The 17,557-nt window shown below is 51.9% G+C and overlaps 2 protein-coding genes across 5 annotated transcripts; one reads left to right on the top strand and one right to left on the bottom strand.

Moving 5' to 3' along the window:
• Nucleotides 1-230: 230 nt before the first annotated feature.
• Nucleotides 231-3,924, top strand: Rell2 (RELT like 2). 2 transcript variants are annotated; one of them, XM_052155494.1, is made up of 8 exons: nt 231-661; nt 1,078-1,317; nt 1,673-1,738; nt 1,820-1,886; nt 2,314-2,499; nt 2,736-3,111; nt 3,232-3,291; nt 3,502-3,924. In XM_052155494.1, exons 2-7 carry the CDS (start codon nt 1,134-1,136, stop codon nt 3,262-3,264), a joined length of 912 nt encoding a protein of 303 aa, XP_052011454.1. In that variant the 5' UTR covers nt 231-661; nt 1,078-1,133; the 3' UTR covers nt 3,265-3,291; nt 3,502-3,924. The 2 variants fall into 2 exon arrangements, with proteins under 2 accessions (XP_052011454.1, XP_052011455.1); XM_052155495.1 differs by having other exon boundaries at nt 231-668.
• On the bottom strand, nt 3,829-14,443 carry Fchsd1 (FCH and double SH3 domains 1). 3 transcript variants are annotated; one of them, XM_052155492.1, is made up of 20 exons: nt 14,382-14,443; nt 14,031-14,128; nt 13,422-13,467; nt 12,879-12,946; nt 12,406-12,547; nt 12,184-12,320; nt 12,032-12,095; nt 11,141-11,269; nt 10,608-10,730; nt 10,358-10,453; nt 9,659-9,778; nt 9,184-9,288; nt 8,530-8,691; nt 7,844-7,972; nt 7,678-7,761; nt 7,437-7,554; nt 7,101-7,321; nt 5,957-6,044; nt 4,551-4,606; nt 3,829-4,414 (listed from the first exon to the last, which is right to left on the bottom strand). In XM_052155492.1, exons 1-20 carry the CDS (start codon nt 14,400-14,402, stop codon nt 4,349-4,351), a joined length of 2,073 nt encoding a protein of 690 aa, XP_052011452.1. In that variant the 5' UTR covers nt 14,403-14,443; the 3' UTR covers nt 3,829-4,348. The 3 variants fall into 3 exon arrangements, 2 of the variants coding, with proteins under 2 accessions (XP_052011452.1, XP_052011453.1); XM_052155493.1 differs by having other exon boundaries at nt 12,406-12,541; XR_007973016.1 differs by lacking the exons at nt 3,829-4,414; nt 4,551-4,606 and having other exon boundaries at nt 7,101-7,230.
• Nucleotides 14,444-17,557: the final 3,114 nt, after the last annotated feature.

Below are 17,557 nucleotides of genomic sequence, written 5' to 3'. Positions count from 1 at the left end.
TCGTAGCTCCTCTGTCGGAACCTCGGAAGATCTGGCCCTCCTGCCCTTCTCAGGTGCAGAAAGCCAAATTTCCCCCAGTGAGTTAGGAAGATTGCTGACTTTCCCACCGGTCTGGGTAATCTGAGGTCAGGACCTGTGCCAGACATGAGGGTTAAGACTAGTGGCCAAAGCCTCTCCTGACCTCCCGACCCTCGACGAGAACCGAGACTCGCGCTGCACATGCACGGGGGTGGGGGGGGGGGAGGAGGAAGGGCGGCGCAGTCACGCGCACATCTCACTTGCGTTCACACACGCGTAAGGCTCACGCACTCCGCCCCGCACACCTGCGCTCCGCCCCTTGGTCCCGGGCCCGCAACGCGAGTAGGCATTTGGGAACCCAGGACGGTTTCGGAGGCGCCCCCAGATCCCCTCTATTTCCCTGGCCGGAGTGGTCCAGAGCCTGTCGCGGTTCCCGACTGGCCCACATCCTTCCCTCCCCCCGTCTGCCGCGGAACCGGTATCCGCAGCCACCAGCCCGGAGCCGGTGAGGCGGCAAAGGGGGGAGGGGGAGAAAGCAAGGGATGAGCTCCGGGAGGGCGTCGGGGGCCCTGAGCCGGACGAGGACGCCCCTGGAGCCGGGACCCGAGCCGGAGCTGGAGCCGGAGACAGAACCAAACCACCGGTACCGGGTGGGCCAGGTGGTCGGGCGGGAGGAGCCGAAAAAGAAGGGACCGGGGAATGCAAGGAGGGGAGAGGGCTGCACGGATGCTTGGCTCAGGCTTATGTAGAGGAGGTGTAGACACTGTCTCAAGCGAGATGTCTGGGCTCGCTGCCTAAGAATTTCGCCCCATCTCGTGCTGCAGTGTCCTTGGGAGGGACGGGGGCGCGGTATGAGCTGTAAAAGATAGCGGTCTGAATATCAGAGAAGTGAGACTGGGTCGTGGCAGAGGGCCTGCGTAGCTGCCATTTGGCCTCCAGCATTTGGAGATCTTGGCCGACCAGCACCCTGAGTCCGGACAGCTCCATGGTTGGGTAGGGGGTCGGGGGGGCCTCCTATTGCGGATCCTAAGATGCCTTCCTACTCTGCCGGGTCCCCAGCTGCAGTCCACTAAACCCAGGAGGCGCCCTGGCCCGCGCTCGCCCCCCAGGGCCTCATGTCGGAACCACAGCCTGGCCTGGAGCCGCCCCAACATGGGCTGTACATGCTCTTCCTGCTTGTGCTGGTCTTCTTCCTCATGGGCCTTGTGGGCTTCATGATCTGCCATGTGCTCAAGAAGAAAGGCTACCGCTGCCGCACGTCTAGGGGCTCAGAGCCTGATGATGCCCAGCTCCAGCCCCGTGAGTGAGGCGCCTGGAGCCCCGATTAAGTCTTCCTTACCCTTCTCCCCCAACTTTTTCTGCCTCCCTGGCCAACAGACCCAGCCCAAATCCTGATGAAGTCCAAAAGACAGCTTATGATGCATTTTTTGAGTCTGCATGTAAAGTGGCACCACCCTGAAATCAAGGCTAGAGAAGGGGGTCCACTCATGATAGCCCTGGGAGCCCATTTCTTCTCCTAACTTTTCTGGCCCGATGCATGAAGGCACATAGGTAAAGGGGTATGTCTTGAGCTATCACCCACGGGGCCATCAGGTCATGCTCCCCCAAAGCTGACTCATTTCCCGCTTCCCTGCCAACCTCTTTCATCCTTCAGCTGAAGACGATGACGTGAATGAGGACACGGTAGAGCGGATTGTTCGCTGCATCATCCAAAATGAAGGTGGGTATAGGCCAACAGCTTACTCCTTCCTCTTGCCCTGACCTCTACCTCCACTGACTCCCTCTTCTCCCTCTCCATCAGCCAATGCTGAGGCCTTGAAGGAGATGCTAGGGGACAGTGAAGGAGAAGGGACGGTGCAGCTCTCCAGGTGAGCTGGAGACAAGGGCCAGCATGACTTAGCTTACCATCCCCTCTAACACAGGCTTCCCAAGTACCATGGAAGTTCGGGAGTGGTAGTGGGGTAAGCTGGACAAGGCTAACTGACCTATGAAAGAAGTTTTGTAGGAATCGTTTATCCTTCAGTGTCTACCATCTAGACACCATCTAGTCTAACTAACATTCCCCTCTGGTGTCACTTCCTTTGGTTAAGCATTACTGTCTTCAGTAAACAGGGTGGAAAGGAGGAACACTTGACCACTCATGGTTTAACAGGGAATTTATTAAAGACAGAGGGATGTTGGAACCTGGGGAAGGTGGGGTTTGGGGAGGTTTAAAGAACATGTTGAAAGAACAGGAGGAAAGAGCAGGAAGGGAACTGGAAATATCCTTTCTGCTCCCTTCCCTTCTTGGCCCAGTGTGGATGCCACCTCCAGCCTGCAGGACGGAACGCCTTCCCATCATCACACAGTGCACCTTGGCTCTGCAGCTCCTTGCATCCACTGCAGCCGCAGCAAGAGGCCCCCACTTGTCCGTCAGGGTCGCTCTAAGGAAGGAAAAGGCCGCCCCAGACCTGGAGAAACCACTGTATTCTCAGTGGGCAGGTGGGGATATAGTGGTCCAAGAAAAGGGAGGTTAAATTGGGGACCCAATAATCCTGCCCCCCAAAAGTTATGGCCCAATTCTTTCCTCTGAAAGACTAGGCAACTCCAGCAGGGGTCAGGCTGCACAGTGTCCCACGGTCTCTGAAGGCTTCCCTACCCCAGGTCAAACCCAGGGAGGGAGGCTTAGGGGGCCTCTGAGCTGAAGGCCTGAGTTGCCACATTCTCTTCCCACCCAGATTCCGAGTGACACACATTGAGAAGCGCTATGGCCTGCATGAACACCGTGATGGTTCCCCTACAGACAGAAGCTGGGGCTCTGGTGGAGGGCAGGAACCAGGAGGCAGTCAGGTGGCTGGAGGGGGGCAGACTAGGACAGGGGCGGCTGCCATTGAGAGGCTGCTCCCCGAGCCGCCACCCTCCCAGGCCGCAGCCACCCACCCAGTGCAGAATGGAAGACTCAAGGATGCCAGCCTAGTTCCTTGTACACTTGAGGGGACCCCTGGAACCTCTGCAGAACTGACCTTGGACCCTAGAGGGAGAGGCCCAAGCCCTGGGCTACCTAGTCAAGAAGCAAATGGACAGCCAACCAAACTGGACACCTCAGGCCAGCAGGTATGAAGACATGGCCAGGGCAGTACTGGGCAGTGCTGGACACACATCTTACGGTCCCTACTCTGGGCAACATGGCTATGATCCACCTCCTGTTCCACTGAACACCTCCCCTTCTCTCAGGAGTCTCTACCACCAGAAGCAGGGGGTATGTGAGGCAAGTCTCCCTGAGCTCAAGATCAGGTAATCTCACCCTCACACCCTCTCTCTAAACTACTCAATCCCATCAATTCCCTGAACCCTGGTGGTGAACTAGAAGTTTAGTAAGGGGATGCGGGGGGGGGGGGGGGGGGGGGGGGGGGGAGGGTGTAGGTTCCTCCAGGAGTCAGACACAGTGCCTGGAGAACAGAACTTGACTAGGAAGCAACACTGTTTCCCTTCCTTTCTTCCAAGCCTCAGTTTTCACTGTGCTGATGGATTACCAGCAGGCATTGCCAGGGGATGGATAGCCAGGAAGGCTCTCCCCTCCACTGGACAGCTCTGCCCCTCCCTTGAGGGACGAGCTCTACTTCCATCTGAAGTTACATGTCCTGGGCTGAGAGACCTCAGGAAGAGCCCCTCCCACTTCCCAGCCCCTCACTCTTTTCCCTTTCCCCACCTGCCAACAGGTTGCCTGGCCTGCCTTCCCCACAACCTCGCTCCACATGCTAGAGCGTGGCAGCTGGGACCAGGCCCTACCCTCCTTGGCGGGCCCCTAAAGCAATAGCACCTTAGGCTCCCTGCCATCTTGGCACAAGAGGCCCAGGCCCTGGCTTGGACTTCATGCCCTTTATTCACTGTCAATAAATCCGCTCAGACCATTACAGTTGCTTTGCATCCTGGCTCCAGCTCCTTCTGACTCCCGAGGTCTGCTCCTCTCCTGGCCCCAGGCCTACTGACCCTGGCATTCAGGGTGGGGCTGACCACAGAGGCAGGATGAAGACACAGATGAGCCAGAGCCGTGAAGGCTTTGGGAGATGGGTTCCAGCCCCAGAGATGTTGTGGTATTTTACCACCTTAGATATGGGGTGATGGCAAGAAGGCAACGGGGTACTTCCAGAAATGACAGGAGAAGAATGGGGGAGGCATGGGTTCAAATCCCAGAAATGGGAACAGGGTAAGTTTCTACCCCTGGAGATGAGAATGAACATCGGGAAAGATTGCAGCTTTTGCCTATGTCGCTCCAGACCACTGAGGGGTGGTTTCTGTCAGCATGGAGACAGGGGCAGCAGCATCACTGGGGGACAGTGACTCCTGGCCTTCAAGTGAGAGGATCGGGATGACCAGGATCCGGGGCTTTGGCTGGTGGGGGAGGTGGTGGACGCATCTGCAGGGGACATACGTGATTAGTGCTCCAGAGTCTGTCCTTAGAATATCCCTGACCATTACTTCAGCCCAGCAAACAAAATTAGACCATAGGCATGGCCCTTCTGTATAGTCCCCTCCAAGTCAGGACATCTTACCGGCCTGAGTCGAGGCACCAGCATGTCTAGGGGTCCGGGGCAGTCTAGGACTTTGTCTAGAAATAGAAACCAAAAGTCAATTCTCAAGCTTTGTTCGGCTCCATACTGCATCTCCAGCACTTAGGGTTGTGATACTTTATAAATACTTGTTGACTTAGCCAAAAAAAAAAAAAAATCACCAGCATCCTGAGCTATAAAATCCATTAGTCCATCCTTTCCCAACAAACACTTCATGCACAAGTGCTTTGTATAAGTACCAAAAAAGGGGTGGAGTGCAAAGTCCCCCTCGAAATGCCTATTGAGAATCCCATAATATCACACACAGACACAGACAGACAGACAGACAGAGACAGAGAAGGAATGTCCAAGTACTGAATTATTCAAGTGCAATAGGAATGCTAAAAGAGATGGCGGTGTCCCTGGAGTCAGGGAGGGCAACTGAGAAGGTGGGTACACTAGACTGTTTTAGAAAGGCTGACTATTTCATGGTGGAAAAATACGGACTGGGACTGCAGACGTGAGTTAGTGGTAGATATGTATATCTAGCATGAACATGATCCTAGTGTGATCCTCAGTACCCACAAAAAAAAAAAAATAATCCAATAGATAAGCATTGTAATAGATAAGTTAAAATATCCCAGAGGTGAGTACTGTGCTTCAGAATTGAAGGACACTAAGAGGAAAAACATACACTTTGGGAGAATATAAGAATGCAGAAAGAAAAGATAGCAAATTTTTAAAATAACAATGATCTAAACCAGCCATGTTTACAGTATGCCAGCACAATGTTGTACACTCTTATCAGATATCTTGGATAGCTTTTTTCCTCTGTGTACAAGCATTTTGCTGACATGTACGTCTATGTACCGCTTGCATGCCTGGTGTCCACTGGAGTCAGAAGAGGGAGTCAGATCCCTTGAGATTAGAGTTACTGATGCCTGCGAGCTGCCACGTGGGTGCCGGGAATCAAACATAGTCCTCTGCAAGCACAGCAAGTGCTCTTATCCACTGAGCCAACTCCCTAGCCCCTGATAACAATTCAACAAAGCGATGCCTTTCTCTTCACTGTATAAAGAATGTAAACCAAGCTAGGCTAAGTGACTCATACTTCTAATCCCAACATGCTGGGAAGCCTGGGGCAGGAAGAGTGCTAGTTTAGGGCCAGCCTCCAGAGACTGAAGGAAAACAACACAAAACATGGACCAAGGACCAGACAAGTTAGTGTCACACCTCAAGTCCCACAGCAGAAGGGGTCAGAGGCGTATGGGCCTGGCTCCAAATCCAAGCTCTCCTCCATGTGCCATGGGCCTTATTGCAAGTCACGGGGAACACAGGGCAGGGGAAGGCAGAGTCCAAGCCTCTTCCTTACCACTGCTTCTGCTCCCCAGCCTCTCCTGTCTACTCACCAGAGGGCAGAGCAGGTGCAGGGGATCCGTCCAAGGCACAGGTGGGTGCTGGAGGGGAGAAGCCGGGAGGAGACGGGGATGGCAGCATCTGGAGACGGGATAGGCAGACAGTCACTTGTGGTCTGTGGGAGGGCTTACAATGTTTCTTCTCACCCCACTCTCCTCAATACCAAATGAGGGCTATACCATGCATATTTCAACAGCCATTATGTACTGCATTGTCAAGTATTCTGCTAACTCTGCACATCCACAAATCTATACAACCTTCTCCACCACCCTGGGAGCTATGTCTTTTGAGGGCTGCTACAGTAGAAGTGCCATCCATCAGAATCATGGTCACTTAGTGGCAGAGTACTAACTAGAACTTGGGTGTTCTGATTCCCCTAGACAGTCCCTGCTGTGTCATGACAAGGCAACTGAGATGGCTCAGTGGTTAAGAACACTGGCTGCTCTTCCAGAGGCCCTGAGTTCAATTCCCAGCAACCACGTGGCAGCTCACAATAAAATGGGATCCGATGTCCTCTTCTAGTGTGCAGACAGACAGGTAGACAAAGCACATTTAAGTATACATTTAATACATTAAAACACTTCTTGTGCCAGGCAGTGGTGGCACACACCTGAAATCCCAGCACTCAGGGAGGCAGAGGCTGGTGGATTTCTGAGTTCAAGGCCAGCCTGGTCTACAGAGTGAGTTCCAGGACAGCCAGGGCTATACAGAGAAACCCTGTCTCGAAAAAACCAAAAACCAAAAAGCAAATACAAAAACAAAACCACTTTTTGTGTGCCATGGGGCTAATGCGTGTGCCTCTATGATCTCTGGTCATGACAGTGAGCCTGCCACAGCAGCTATTGCTATTTTTATTTTACACGTGCAGAAGGCAGCTCAGAGAAGTTAAATAACCACCTAAGCTGCATGCTATAGCAATTTGTACTCAGGCCTATCTGGTCCTAAAGTTCCCAAATTCCTATGAAGGGTGCCTTAGTTTCTCTTTTTCTCTTCCCAGCCAAAGCATACAAAGAAACCTAAGCCACCATAAGAGGTAAACCTGTGGAGTAAACAGGGCTTTAATGTTAATACGGAGCATTGCTGAGGTGAAAGGGTCAACCCAGAAGTACAAGGAACAGAGAGAAAATGAAGCTTCACCTGCTCAGGGTCAGAGAGTTCAGGTGGCCCTGGGGGGCCAAGCAGTTCCTCTACCAGGAGAGATGGGAAGACTCCAACATGCCCCCCAAATTCTCCCCTCCAGAAGCCATCGTCCACTCCATCTTGAGCCCTGGGCAACAGGCGGATGAGAGCCCCCTCAGGAAAACTTAGCTCCTCTTCACTCTGTGCCATGTAGCTGTACAGAGCGCGTGCCAAGAATGCTACAGGAGCCCAGAAGAGAGGATGATGATGTAATGTTGTCGGCTGTGGTCCCTTAGCGCCATGACACCCCATACCAGTCCAGTAACCTATATACCCATGGTCTCCGTATCTTACCTGTGGGCTCTGCTCCTGAGGGATTGTCGCTACCATGGCGGCACTCAGGAAAGGAGAGATCCGGGAAGTTGAGATATCGCTCAGGGACAAAGCCTGCGTCACCATGCTGGTTCCGAGCCTGCTCACCCGGCAACGTGACCAGGTATCAGACTCACTCAGCAGTCCACAACTGGCCCTTCTTGACTCTGGCATTGCCACACACAAGTCCTCCCACTGCCCCCAACCAGAGTCCCACACTCACCTTAACCCATTCATCAGCATCTCCTTCCTCAATGACCTCCAGCCACTCACCCTCTGTGATGGTCAGTTCATCCTCACGTCCTGCCTGAGTCCCCCAGAGAAGGATTCAATATCTGCCCCCTCCTCACCCCCTGTTGCCCATCTGAAGTTTCCACACCCATTCACACCTGATAGCCAAACACTACATGTGCAGGGCAGGGGAGGGGTCTGGTAGCCAGGGCTGGTGGGGCAGGCTCCTCAAAGAGCTCCCCAGCCTCCTCACATTCATCGAAGTCAGAAAGCTCGGCATCCTCAGCCTAGAGTGGGGTAGAGGACAGATACCATCTCAAGTACTGCATGCATCCCCCGTATCTTTATCTTAACTCTAACGGACACTGGGAATCCTCCTTCAAGACAGTACCCCACAACCATTATCATGTATCATAACCAAAACCGCCATAGGACAGGATGGTACTAAATAATCGCAATTACAACAACTAGGTGTTTAATACAAAGTCACATATACATATACATATATACCTTCACTTAAGCTTCTGCATAACCCAGCACTATTTTGTACTTTTCCTTTGAAGAAACTGAGGCTCACAAAGGTTAAGTCATTTTCCAAGGTCACACAGCTTATAAGCTGAGTGGCTGGCACTCAAGTAACTTCTAGTCTACTCCCAGAATAACCATGGTTCTTAATCAACATACTAGAAGTTCACTGAGGATTGTCCATGCCCCAAAGTGTGCGTGGTAGCCTCCTGGTGACCCTCTGAATTAGATACTGCAATTCCCATTTTAGAGGCTCTGCCTTCTAACAAGGGATTTTAGCTTCCCAGGTGTGCATGGTTAGGGACGAGGAGGAGCTCACCGTGGGAGAGAGGTCCCTCTGGGACAGTCGAGCTTCGCTAAGTCGCCGCTCCTGTTCCACCTCATCCTGGGCTTGCGTCATGGCTGGCTTCAGCCAGCGCTGTACATCGAGACCAGCCTCCTGTAACAGGGCCAGCCGGGCGGCCCCTTTCACCTGGCTTACCTGGTAGGAGGCAAAAGAGAGGTGTGTGTGTGTGTGTGTGTGTGTGTGTGTATGTGTGGAGAGAGTAGTGTGTGTGTGTGTGTACATATACACATATGTGTGTGTATATATGTGTGTGTATATATATATACACGTGTTTATGTATGTGTATACACATGTATGTATGTATGCATACACATATGTGTGTATACACGTGTGTATACACATGTATGTATATATGTGTGTATATACACCTGTGTGTATATACACATGTGTGTATATATGTGTGTATGCACATATGTGTGTATATATATGTGTGTGTATATACACATACGTGTGTGTATATATGTGTGTGTATATACACATACGTGTGTGTGTGTGTGTGTGTGTGTGTGTATCCTGGTTAGTTGGATCTGCCCTCTGCTTCCCTCTTTTTCGCTACCATGGTGAAGAGGGTTGGGTTGCCCGAGGAGGAAGGATTTCTGTGCTTCTCAGACCAGGGCTGTGGCTCACCTGTGCCCGTCGGATGTTCTCCCTCACTTCCTGTAGCCGCTGCTCAATGCCTGGAGCCTCCCGCCCTAGAGCCTGCTGACGCCTCTGCTCCAGTCGCTGCAGGACCTGGTGAGGATGGCAGAGGTGGGTGGAGATATTGTGGGCCACAGCTTACTCTGAGCCTGGTACTTCACTAATTGCATCATGTGCATTGGGTCATCTCTCTTCCCTATGAGGTAGGGTATTATCATTGGCTCCAGTTTAGCCATGAGGAAATCAAAGTCCAGAGAGATGAAGTCATTCCTTGCCCAGGGTTAGAGAACTCAACAACAGGAAAGTATACAAACCCCAGTCTGTCTGGTGCCAAAAGCTGTGCTCGGAACTACTGCATCATGCCATTGTGTTAAAATTCCTTTCCCTCCCTTCCTGTCTGCATCGATGGTCCCCCTCTCTCAGCTTTTCTTACCCACCCCCAGTACCTGCACCCCCACCTCACCCGAAGCCCATGATGCTGGATCTTGTAGTCTCGGGCAGCCCTGCTTGTCCAGCGCTGAACCTCTTTCTCCAGGCCACTCTCTCCAGCCATGCCTCCTGCTCCCCACTCCAGGCCACACACCTGAAGGAGACAAGGAATGCACAAGGGAAAAATCCAGCGTACGTCCTTCTTACCAGCCCTTTTCCCTCCTCATCTTTTTTTTTTTGTCTTTTCTTTAGATTTATCATATTACTTTGTGTTTATACATGTTTTGCTTGCATGTATGTCTGCGCACCACATGCACACCTGGTGCCCAAGGTGGTGGTGAGCCTCAAGTGCATGTTGGGAATTAAACCCAGGTCCTATGCAAGAACAAGTGCTTAACCACTGAGCTAACTCTCCAGCCCCTTCCTTCTTCATCTTGACCTCCAGTGTCAGGGACAATGAAGATGGAGTGAATTCCTTTGTCTGTGGACAAAGGTATGTGCTCACATAGACACAGGCCCAGGAATGGGATCAGGGTGCAGGAAGAGAACAGGACTGACTTCCGTCTGAGGTGTGTTTGTGTTCAGATGGGAGGAAGGTGAGTGGGATTTCGAAAACCCCTGTCCAAGGCTGAACAGTCACCAAATCAATACTGAGATAGAAACAATGAGACATAGGGTCTAAAGCATACCTACACTTAGACTTGGCCTGTTTCCACAAGCAGGGTGTTCTCACCTGATCAGCCCCTGCTGGTTGGAACTGCTGAGGTGGGGTGGGAGAAAAGACTCCAGGCCCCTGAAGAAACAGCTTCACATCTTGCTCCCAGTTTACCTACGGTGGGATAAACATACAGGAGCTCGCTTGTCACCCACCCAACCCTGTGCCGGATCTTCTTGGAAGAAAAGAAGTTAGAACTGCATGCCAGGGAGTGTGGGGGAGGGGTCTGAAGAGAGCAGCACACAAGCATCCCGAGGGGACCCCTCACCTGAGAGGTTGCTTTCCCCCCATGTCGGGCATGTTCCAGGATCATCTCTGCAGCTTCCAGCTCTGTGTGTCCCAATAAAGTCAGGGGGTCCCTCAAGTATTCTGACAGCTCACTTACCAGGACCTGGAGAGAACAGAAGCCCACGGTACCTTAGTACATTAGGTACAGCGGACCTTCTCCCAGGACTCTAGTGCAGAGATCACCCATTCATGGGCGGGACGAGGAGGTGAGGGACAGGGAGGAACAAGGGATAAGACATTCCTGCTCCTAATCACAGTCTGTCATGTTTAAACCACTTCGGAGTTTAAGCACTTCCATTCTCTTGGAACCTCGTTAGTGTTACAATGTAGGCAAACTTGGTTAACTCTGATGAGGAGTATGGAGTCAAATAGGTACCAAGAAGCAGAACCAGAACCCACACAGGCATCGTCTATTCACTCTGAGCACTAGCACTAGTCAGCCTGAGTAGAAGGAAGAATCAGGGATGGAGTCTGCATCCACCAAGGGCAGGAGGAAACTGGGTTAGGACTGGCCTTGAGCAGAGCTGGCAACTCCTCTTGGTAGTAGTGGGCCAGGTGAGCATTGGTGGCCACCAAATTGAGCAGGTACTCATTGCGGGCTGTTCTCAACTGCTGGGAATACTGGGCTGACTGGGCAGACAGCTAGGGAATGGAAAGAAGCGTCAACAGGGAGTCCAGAACCTTTGGAGGCCTTCCAAGGCCAACCTCTAATCCAGAACCAGAATGGATCTCACATGACTGCCTGGCACTACACTAAAGCCTCCATGCAGAATGCTGTCTTAAAAACCCTCCTGTGGCTTCTGTGCATATATAAAAATGCAAACCGTGCCTTGCCATCGCTTACTGGCTCTGACAAGAGCTGACCTTTGTCAAGTGCACATCTCTTGCTTACAGCAGTGTGGCCACACTGGCCTTTCTCTCAGATCTTTGAACCAAAGTGACTCTCTCCTCAGCTTTTGCATTCAACATGCCCTTTCCTCAGGATGCTCTTCCCAAAGACCTTGGCATGGCTGCTGCTGCCCTGACACTCAGGCCACCTGTTCAGTGAGGCCTCCCCTCTCATGCGGGCCCAACTGTCATTGCGCTTTCATTTACATCATCAGACTCTTGGTTCCCCTGGGCTGTGCGGGTGGAACTCCATCGGTCGTGTTCTCACTGAATCCCCAGGGGCAGAGCACTGTACCATATAGACGCATATGAAGGAACACCAACAAAAAGGCACTGTCTCCACTGTCCAGATGAAGAAACCGAGGAGCTATATTACTGAGTGTACACCACATGCCTGGTAATGAACCACGTGGCAATTCACCAGCTAGGTTCAACCTAATCTCTTACTTTTATGCCACCGGCTCCCAAACCACTAGACTATTCATGACCCTTATTTATGCCTTTATCCCTCCAAACCTTGGTGCTCAGTTTCTGGAGGCTGGTCCGAGAGTAGAAGATACCGTGGTCACTTCGGTTCAGCCTGTGCAGGGAAAACCAATCAAGAGTCAAGTACAGCCTTGACACTCCAATCCTGCCCCATAGTCCTCACGTCAGACCTTGGAGCCCACCTGGCCTGGACATCGGCAGCCTTCTCCTGGGCCAAGGCCCAGACACGCTCCCGCTGCCCATAGAGCTTCTGGCTTCGGCTCAGCTCCCGGACAGACTGTAGCACCTCAGCCTGTGCCTGCTGGAGGCTCTCTGTCCCCTAGTGGCAAAGATACGCAGACTCCTGACCGAAACCAGGGCTCACCTGAGCTGGACGTTCCTTTGCCCCATCCACCGAGACATACCTTCCTAAGCACCTGCTCCTTGGCACTCTTCCCAGTACCCCCTGCTAGGTCGCGGTATCGGTCAGACGCCTGGAGTCGGGTTTGGCCTCCAGCCACAGTGGCATCCAGAAGGCAGCGCCAGGCACCAAACACTGTCCTGCCCCTCCCCAGAGAAGGTCCGTGTTGAAGAGAGAAACACTCCACCATTTCATGAGACCCCCCATTCCAATCCCAATCCCACAAGAGACAGGTACCCCCCCCCCACCTAGGAGGCCAGCAATCGATCTGCCCATTAGCTCAGCCACAGAATCACTCTTGCCCTCCACCCCCACCCACAGTGTCCTTGCTGGGTCAGCTCCTCGGCTGCTGCTGTGTCAGCTCTACCTTTGGCTCACGTGCCTTCCCCTGCTCGTTAGGGTTAGGTCCTTGTCCCCACACATCTCTGGGGCTGAGCTCCCCGTCACCTCTGTCACCTCCAGCCCTGTGCAGCTCACCTGCTGTCTACCTCCCCACTTCGCTGTCCTTCTCTCTTCAGGAATGGCCCGGCCAGCTTCTGGAGTGCCTGGTGAGAAATCCATCACACGCACAGATCCTTACTGAAGACTCACCCCAACTGGGGGAGAATTTGGATCCGGTCTATGATACCATCCTTTGGATGTATAACATATACATTTCCTACTAAATGAGTCCATCCACTCATTTAGTCCTTTAGACCCTTATGTGGAATTTGGATATTATTATTACAATTCCCATTTTACAGAGGAAAAAACTGAGGCCAAAAAAATAACAAAGTAACTTGTCCAAGATTGCACAGCTAAGGAAGTAATAGGGCAGTGATCTGACATAAATCTGGCTGATTCTAGACATGTTCTTTTTCATTTTTTTTTTTAATGAAATCGCTTTATCCTAAGTAACAAATAAAAACATCACACAATTAGTTAGGTATTTGTTCTTGACCACAACGGGGTCAAGGGGGAGCCTGCTGCCCAGGAAAGAAGGCTAGAAAGAGAGGGAAGGTCCAGAGAGGAATCCCATACCTGCCCATACTCCCGTTCAATGGCTGCCCTCTGCTTGCTGTAGGATCTGTGGATTTTGGAGTAGAAGGGAGAGATGTTACTGTTTGCTACTGTTTTCCCACACTCAAGTGTCTGCTGGACTTGAGCAGGAGGAAGAAGGAACCAACCCAGAGTGTGACTATATCCAGAGGGAGTGGGTCTGAAAGCCGAGAGTCCTTGAGATCACCTCTGGAAGCTGCAACACAGGTCAGCCTCACCTCCTCGTTCAGAGCCCCAGCAGGATCCTCCCACCCCTGGAGGGCCGACCATCTGTGGGCCTGCCTGCCGGTGAGGGAACTGATAATACCGGGCTGGGTTCAGGTATCAGTCACTTCCAACAGGTCTGGAAGAGGGAGGGGGTTATGTTCTAAGGTTGATTATGGAGGTGGAGAGAGTGGTGTGAGGTCAAGTGGTTTGAGGAAGGGGCTCTGTATTTATCTGAAGAGGCATGCCTCCGGTGAGGGTCATGAATGCATAGGTCAGAGAGCTCATCCAGACAACGCCCAACCCTGACAGATGTACACTGAGGAAAGAGTGGTGCTCTCGCTCCTGTGAAGATGGATGACGTGAAGGTGAGGGGTCTGGGGCTACCTGATGTCCTCCAGTAGATCCGCCTCCCTCTGTTGCCGGGTCTGAAGGATGCTCAGCTGCTCCAAAAAGCGAAGTTTCACCTCCTGGGCTGGCTTCACCTGTAGGATTAAGAAAGAGAGGTGAGGATTCCCGCCTGGTACCCCACTCCGGCGGCGTGGGGACCTACAAAACACCTCAAAGGGAGCGGTGAGGGGGCGGGGCCCGAGAGAGGCTGGGCTGTTTCCTCGGTTTCTTCTGCATTAGGCTTTGACCCCCTTGCCACTCCTTGTGACCCACCCCGATTCGGGTACCAGAGGGGTCCCTCCGCTCCCCCAGACCTCCAGGAAATCCCTTTTTCTGGGCAAATCTCACTTTTCGGGGCGGCGGCTGCATCGCGGCTCCAGCAAAGGCTGCCAGACACTCTACTCCGGAACTCGGGGAGGCCCCGCCCACGACGAGGCCCCGCCCCAGAGTCGGCCCGCTCCGCCCACGCTCGTCAAGTTGCGCGCCGGCGCGGAAGAACACAGGGGCAGCAGAGGAACTCAACCTGTTATTGCTTTGCTACAAGTACCCCGGAAGGGTCCAGGCCGCCGGGCGGACGCAGCGTGCGCCTGGCAGTAGGGAGATCCTCGAGCTTCTGAGTCAAGACGCCTGGGTTCTATTTCTAGTATAGCTACTGATTCAGCCTGTAATTACTTCTGGTCATTCATTTACATATGATTATCACCGGTCCCTCTAAGTGCAGAAGACAGGTGACCAGGGAAACTGAGTCACAGGACACCTGAGCGAAAATGTTTCTAACAAAGGGAGGCACCTTTCCCTAATCCCCGCAGAACTGGAAATGCTAGCGTGACAGGGGTAAAACAGGCCCGGAGCCTGGAGAAACGAGTCCAGAGGAAAAGACGTACATCCTGGGTTCTAGTGGACATTAATGGGATCAGTGAAGGGGCGTGTGACCTGGAAAACTCTTGTCATCATTTTAGACCTTTTCTTCAGGCTTTATGTCCCCAGTTTACCGAAGGGGGGGGGGGGGTTGCAGTGCGCGCGCGCGCGCCAGGCTAGCCTGAGGATTCTACTAGCACTGGAATTACAAAAGCTGGCACGTCCAGCTTTTTTATGGATTCTAGAAATTTGAACTCAGATCCTCACACGTAAATACCAAGTGCCTTTACCCACTGAGCCATCTCTCTACCCCCTCAGTCTGCACTTTATTTTACCCTGCAACCCTTCCATCAGTAAGAGATACAGGTTCTATTTCAGAACGAAAGAGAGAGAACATTCTAGTGACCTATTTCCCTCAAATTCCAAGACCATCAGCCTTTTGCAAGACTTCATTATCGGTTCTCAAAGCTAACATTCAGCCTCCTCGCTTCCAGCTTTCTCCTATCTTCCCATAACTCACTGTTTCTACAGTGACCAGTGATTGAAAAGAGAGTTAATAAGTTTAAAATGTTAAAACAACATGCTTAAAATGGAATTGCTTATAAGGAAAACCCAAATGCCTGAAACCCAAATAGAATACAGGCTACAAGGATGTGAAGACTGGGCCCCTGCACAAAGCACTCTCCTCCTGTTCTTGAGAGGACAGAGACAAGGCTCCACACTGTCACCCTCAGTACCCTGAGGAGTTCCCCAAGACTGATCTCAACTCAGTCCAAACTGGGGTCTGTGATTTTGATACTGAAAGGAATTTCAAGACTAGCTGTTATAACGAAGCAGAGTTGGACATTTTATTAAAGATAATTTAATATAGGTTAGAGCACAAAAGTGAAGAGAAAATTCAATCAGAAGAAAGTAAAACACATCCAGGTAAGGGGATTGTGGAATGTGCTTCCCAAGGGAGTGTAGGGGAAAGTATGTGTGTACCCGGTGTGGGTATGGGACTCCTCAAAGGAGAGAAAGCAATTGTCTTAGCACTACCAATGCATGTTCTTTGGTGGTTCTCAGATTACTTTTTATTTTTAAACAGGTTTTCTTTGTGTAGCCTTAGCTGTCTTGGAACTCACTCTACAGACCAGGCTGACCTTGAACTCACAGAGATTGGCCTGCCTCTGCCTCCCCAGTGCTGTAATTAAAGAGGAGTTCTACAACCGAGGCTTCAGTTCACACCTTAAAGCCATTAACTTGCAAAAAAAGGTTTTCCTTCTGTCTTTTTTGATAAAAGAAATATGTGTGGTACCTCGGGAGACTCAAAAGCCACTAGAGCTGCACAGGGAGTTTATTACATATTCTACCATTCTACCCTTGTCACAGAATTTCTAGTGAAGTTCCTAGAAAATTGCAGATTGATTTGCAGAGAATTCCAGAGAAGGAAGAAAGGCCGGAAGCAGTTAATTTTACATTATTTTTGCTGTGCTGCTAGCGAAGGCTTGAGCCAGAAGCTCTGATGAAAGGCTTCTCTCTGCCTTCTTTTTTTGTTTTTTGTTTTGTTTTGTTTTGTTTTGTTTTTCGAGACAGGGTTTCTCTGTGTAGCCCTGGCTGTACTGGAACTCACTCTGTAGACCAGGCTGGCCTTGAACTTAGAAATCTGCCTGCCTCTGCCTCCCAAGTGCTGGGGTTAAAGGCATGTGCCATCACTGCCCGACTCTCTCTGCCTTCGTATTATGTCCTGCGAATTTTCCCTATTGTTTTTGTTCTTGTTTTATTTTTAATGTTTTTGGGGGACAGAGTTTCACTATGCAGCCTTGCTAACCTGGAACTGACTCTGTAGACCAGGCTGACTTTGAACTTAAAGATCCAAGTGCCTAGACTCCCGAGTGCTGGGATTAAACGTGTGGGTCACCATTCCCAGCCTTTCCCTATCTTTCTGTCTTGCCTCTCCTACTACCCACTCTTTGTCCCAGCTGCTGCTGCCCTCCCACAAGGCGGAGACCTTTCCCACTGCACAACTTTAGTGCCTGCTGCCTGCCCTCTCCTGCTCCTGCCTCTCCTGCTCCTGCTCCTGCCTCTCTTGCTCCTGCTCCTGCCTCTCCTGCTCCTGCCCTGCCTCTCCTGCTCCTGCCCTGCCTCTCCTGCTCCTGCCTCTCCTGCTCCTGCCCTGCCTCTCCTGCTCCTGCCTCTCCTGCTCCTGCCTCTCCTGCTCCTGCCTCTCCTGCTCCTGCTCCTGCCCTGCCTCTCCTGCTCCTGATCCTGCCCTGCCTCTCCTGCTCCTGCTCCTGCCTCTCCTGCTCCTGCCTCTCCTGCCTCTCCTGCTCCTGCCCTGCCTCTCCTGCTCCTGCTCCTGCCCTGCCTCTCCTGCTCCTGCCTCTCCTGCTCTCTCTTTACCCATCCTTGCCGTTGTTTCTGCCCCTCAGAGGCTCTCGCCCCATTCACCTAGTGTGAAGGCCACATCCATATCAGCTCAAGCTGCCTCTGAGTTTAGTTTCTTCAAAGTACGACACTCACCTGGCCTCCGGCTGACATGTGTATTTAGTTTCCTTTCTGTGGGCTCTGTAAGAGCAGGGACCCTGTTTGATTTGTTATATCAGCAGACTTGGTGGCACCAATTAGGTGTTCAGTCCATACTTGCTGAATGAATGAACGTTGTTGAAAAGAATGAGCCTTTTGGT

Source organism: Apodemus sylvaticus, chromosome 13 (genome assembly GCF_947179515.1).
Source record: "Apodemus sylvaticus chromosome 13, mApoSyl1.1, whole genome shotgun sequence".
Classification (NCBI taxonomy): domain Eukaryota; kingdom Metazoa; phylum Chordata; class Mammalia; order Rodentia; family Muridae; genus Apodemus; species Apodemus sylvaticus.
The sequence above is the reverse complement of the archived record's forward strand: the minus strand, read 5'-3'. Positions and strand labels throughout refer to the sequence as shown.

Bases quoted from the DNA above. Each gene is read 5' to 3' on its own strand.
- Rell2 (XM_052155494.1), top strand. From the start codon at position 1,134: ATGTCGGAACCACAGCCTGGCCTGGAGCCGCCCCAACATGGGCTGTAC. The intron at 1,318-1,672 runs GTGAGTGAGGCG...TTCATCCTTCAG, and splicing joins TGATGCCCAGCTCCAGCCCC to CTGAAGACGATGACGTGAAT. The intron at 3,112-3,231 runs GTATGAAGACAT...CCCTTCTCTCAG, and splicing joins TGGACACCTCAGGCCAGCAG to GAGTCTCTACCACCAGAAGC.
- Fchsd1 (XM_052155492.1), bottom strand. From the start codon at position 14,402: ATGCAGCCGCCGCCCCGAAAA. The intron at 7,555-7,677 runs GTGAGTGTGGGA...CCGGGTGAGCAG, and splicing joins ATGCTGATGAATGGGTTAAG to GCTCGGAACCAGCATGGTGA. The intron at 4,415-4,550 runs GTAAGATGTCCT...TGTCCCCTGCAG, and splicing joins TGGTGCCTCGACTCAGGCCG to ATGCGTCCACCACCTCCCCC.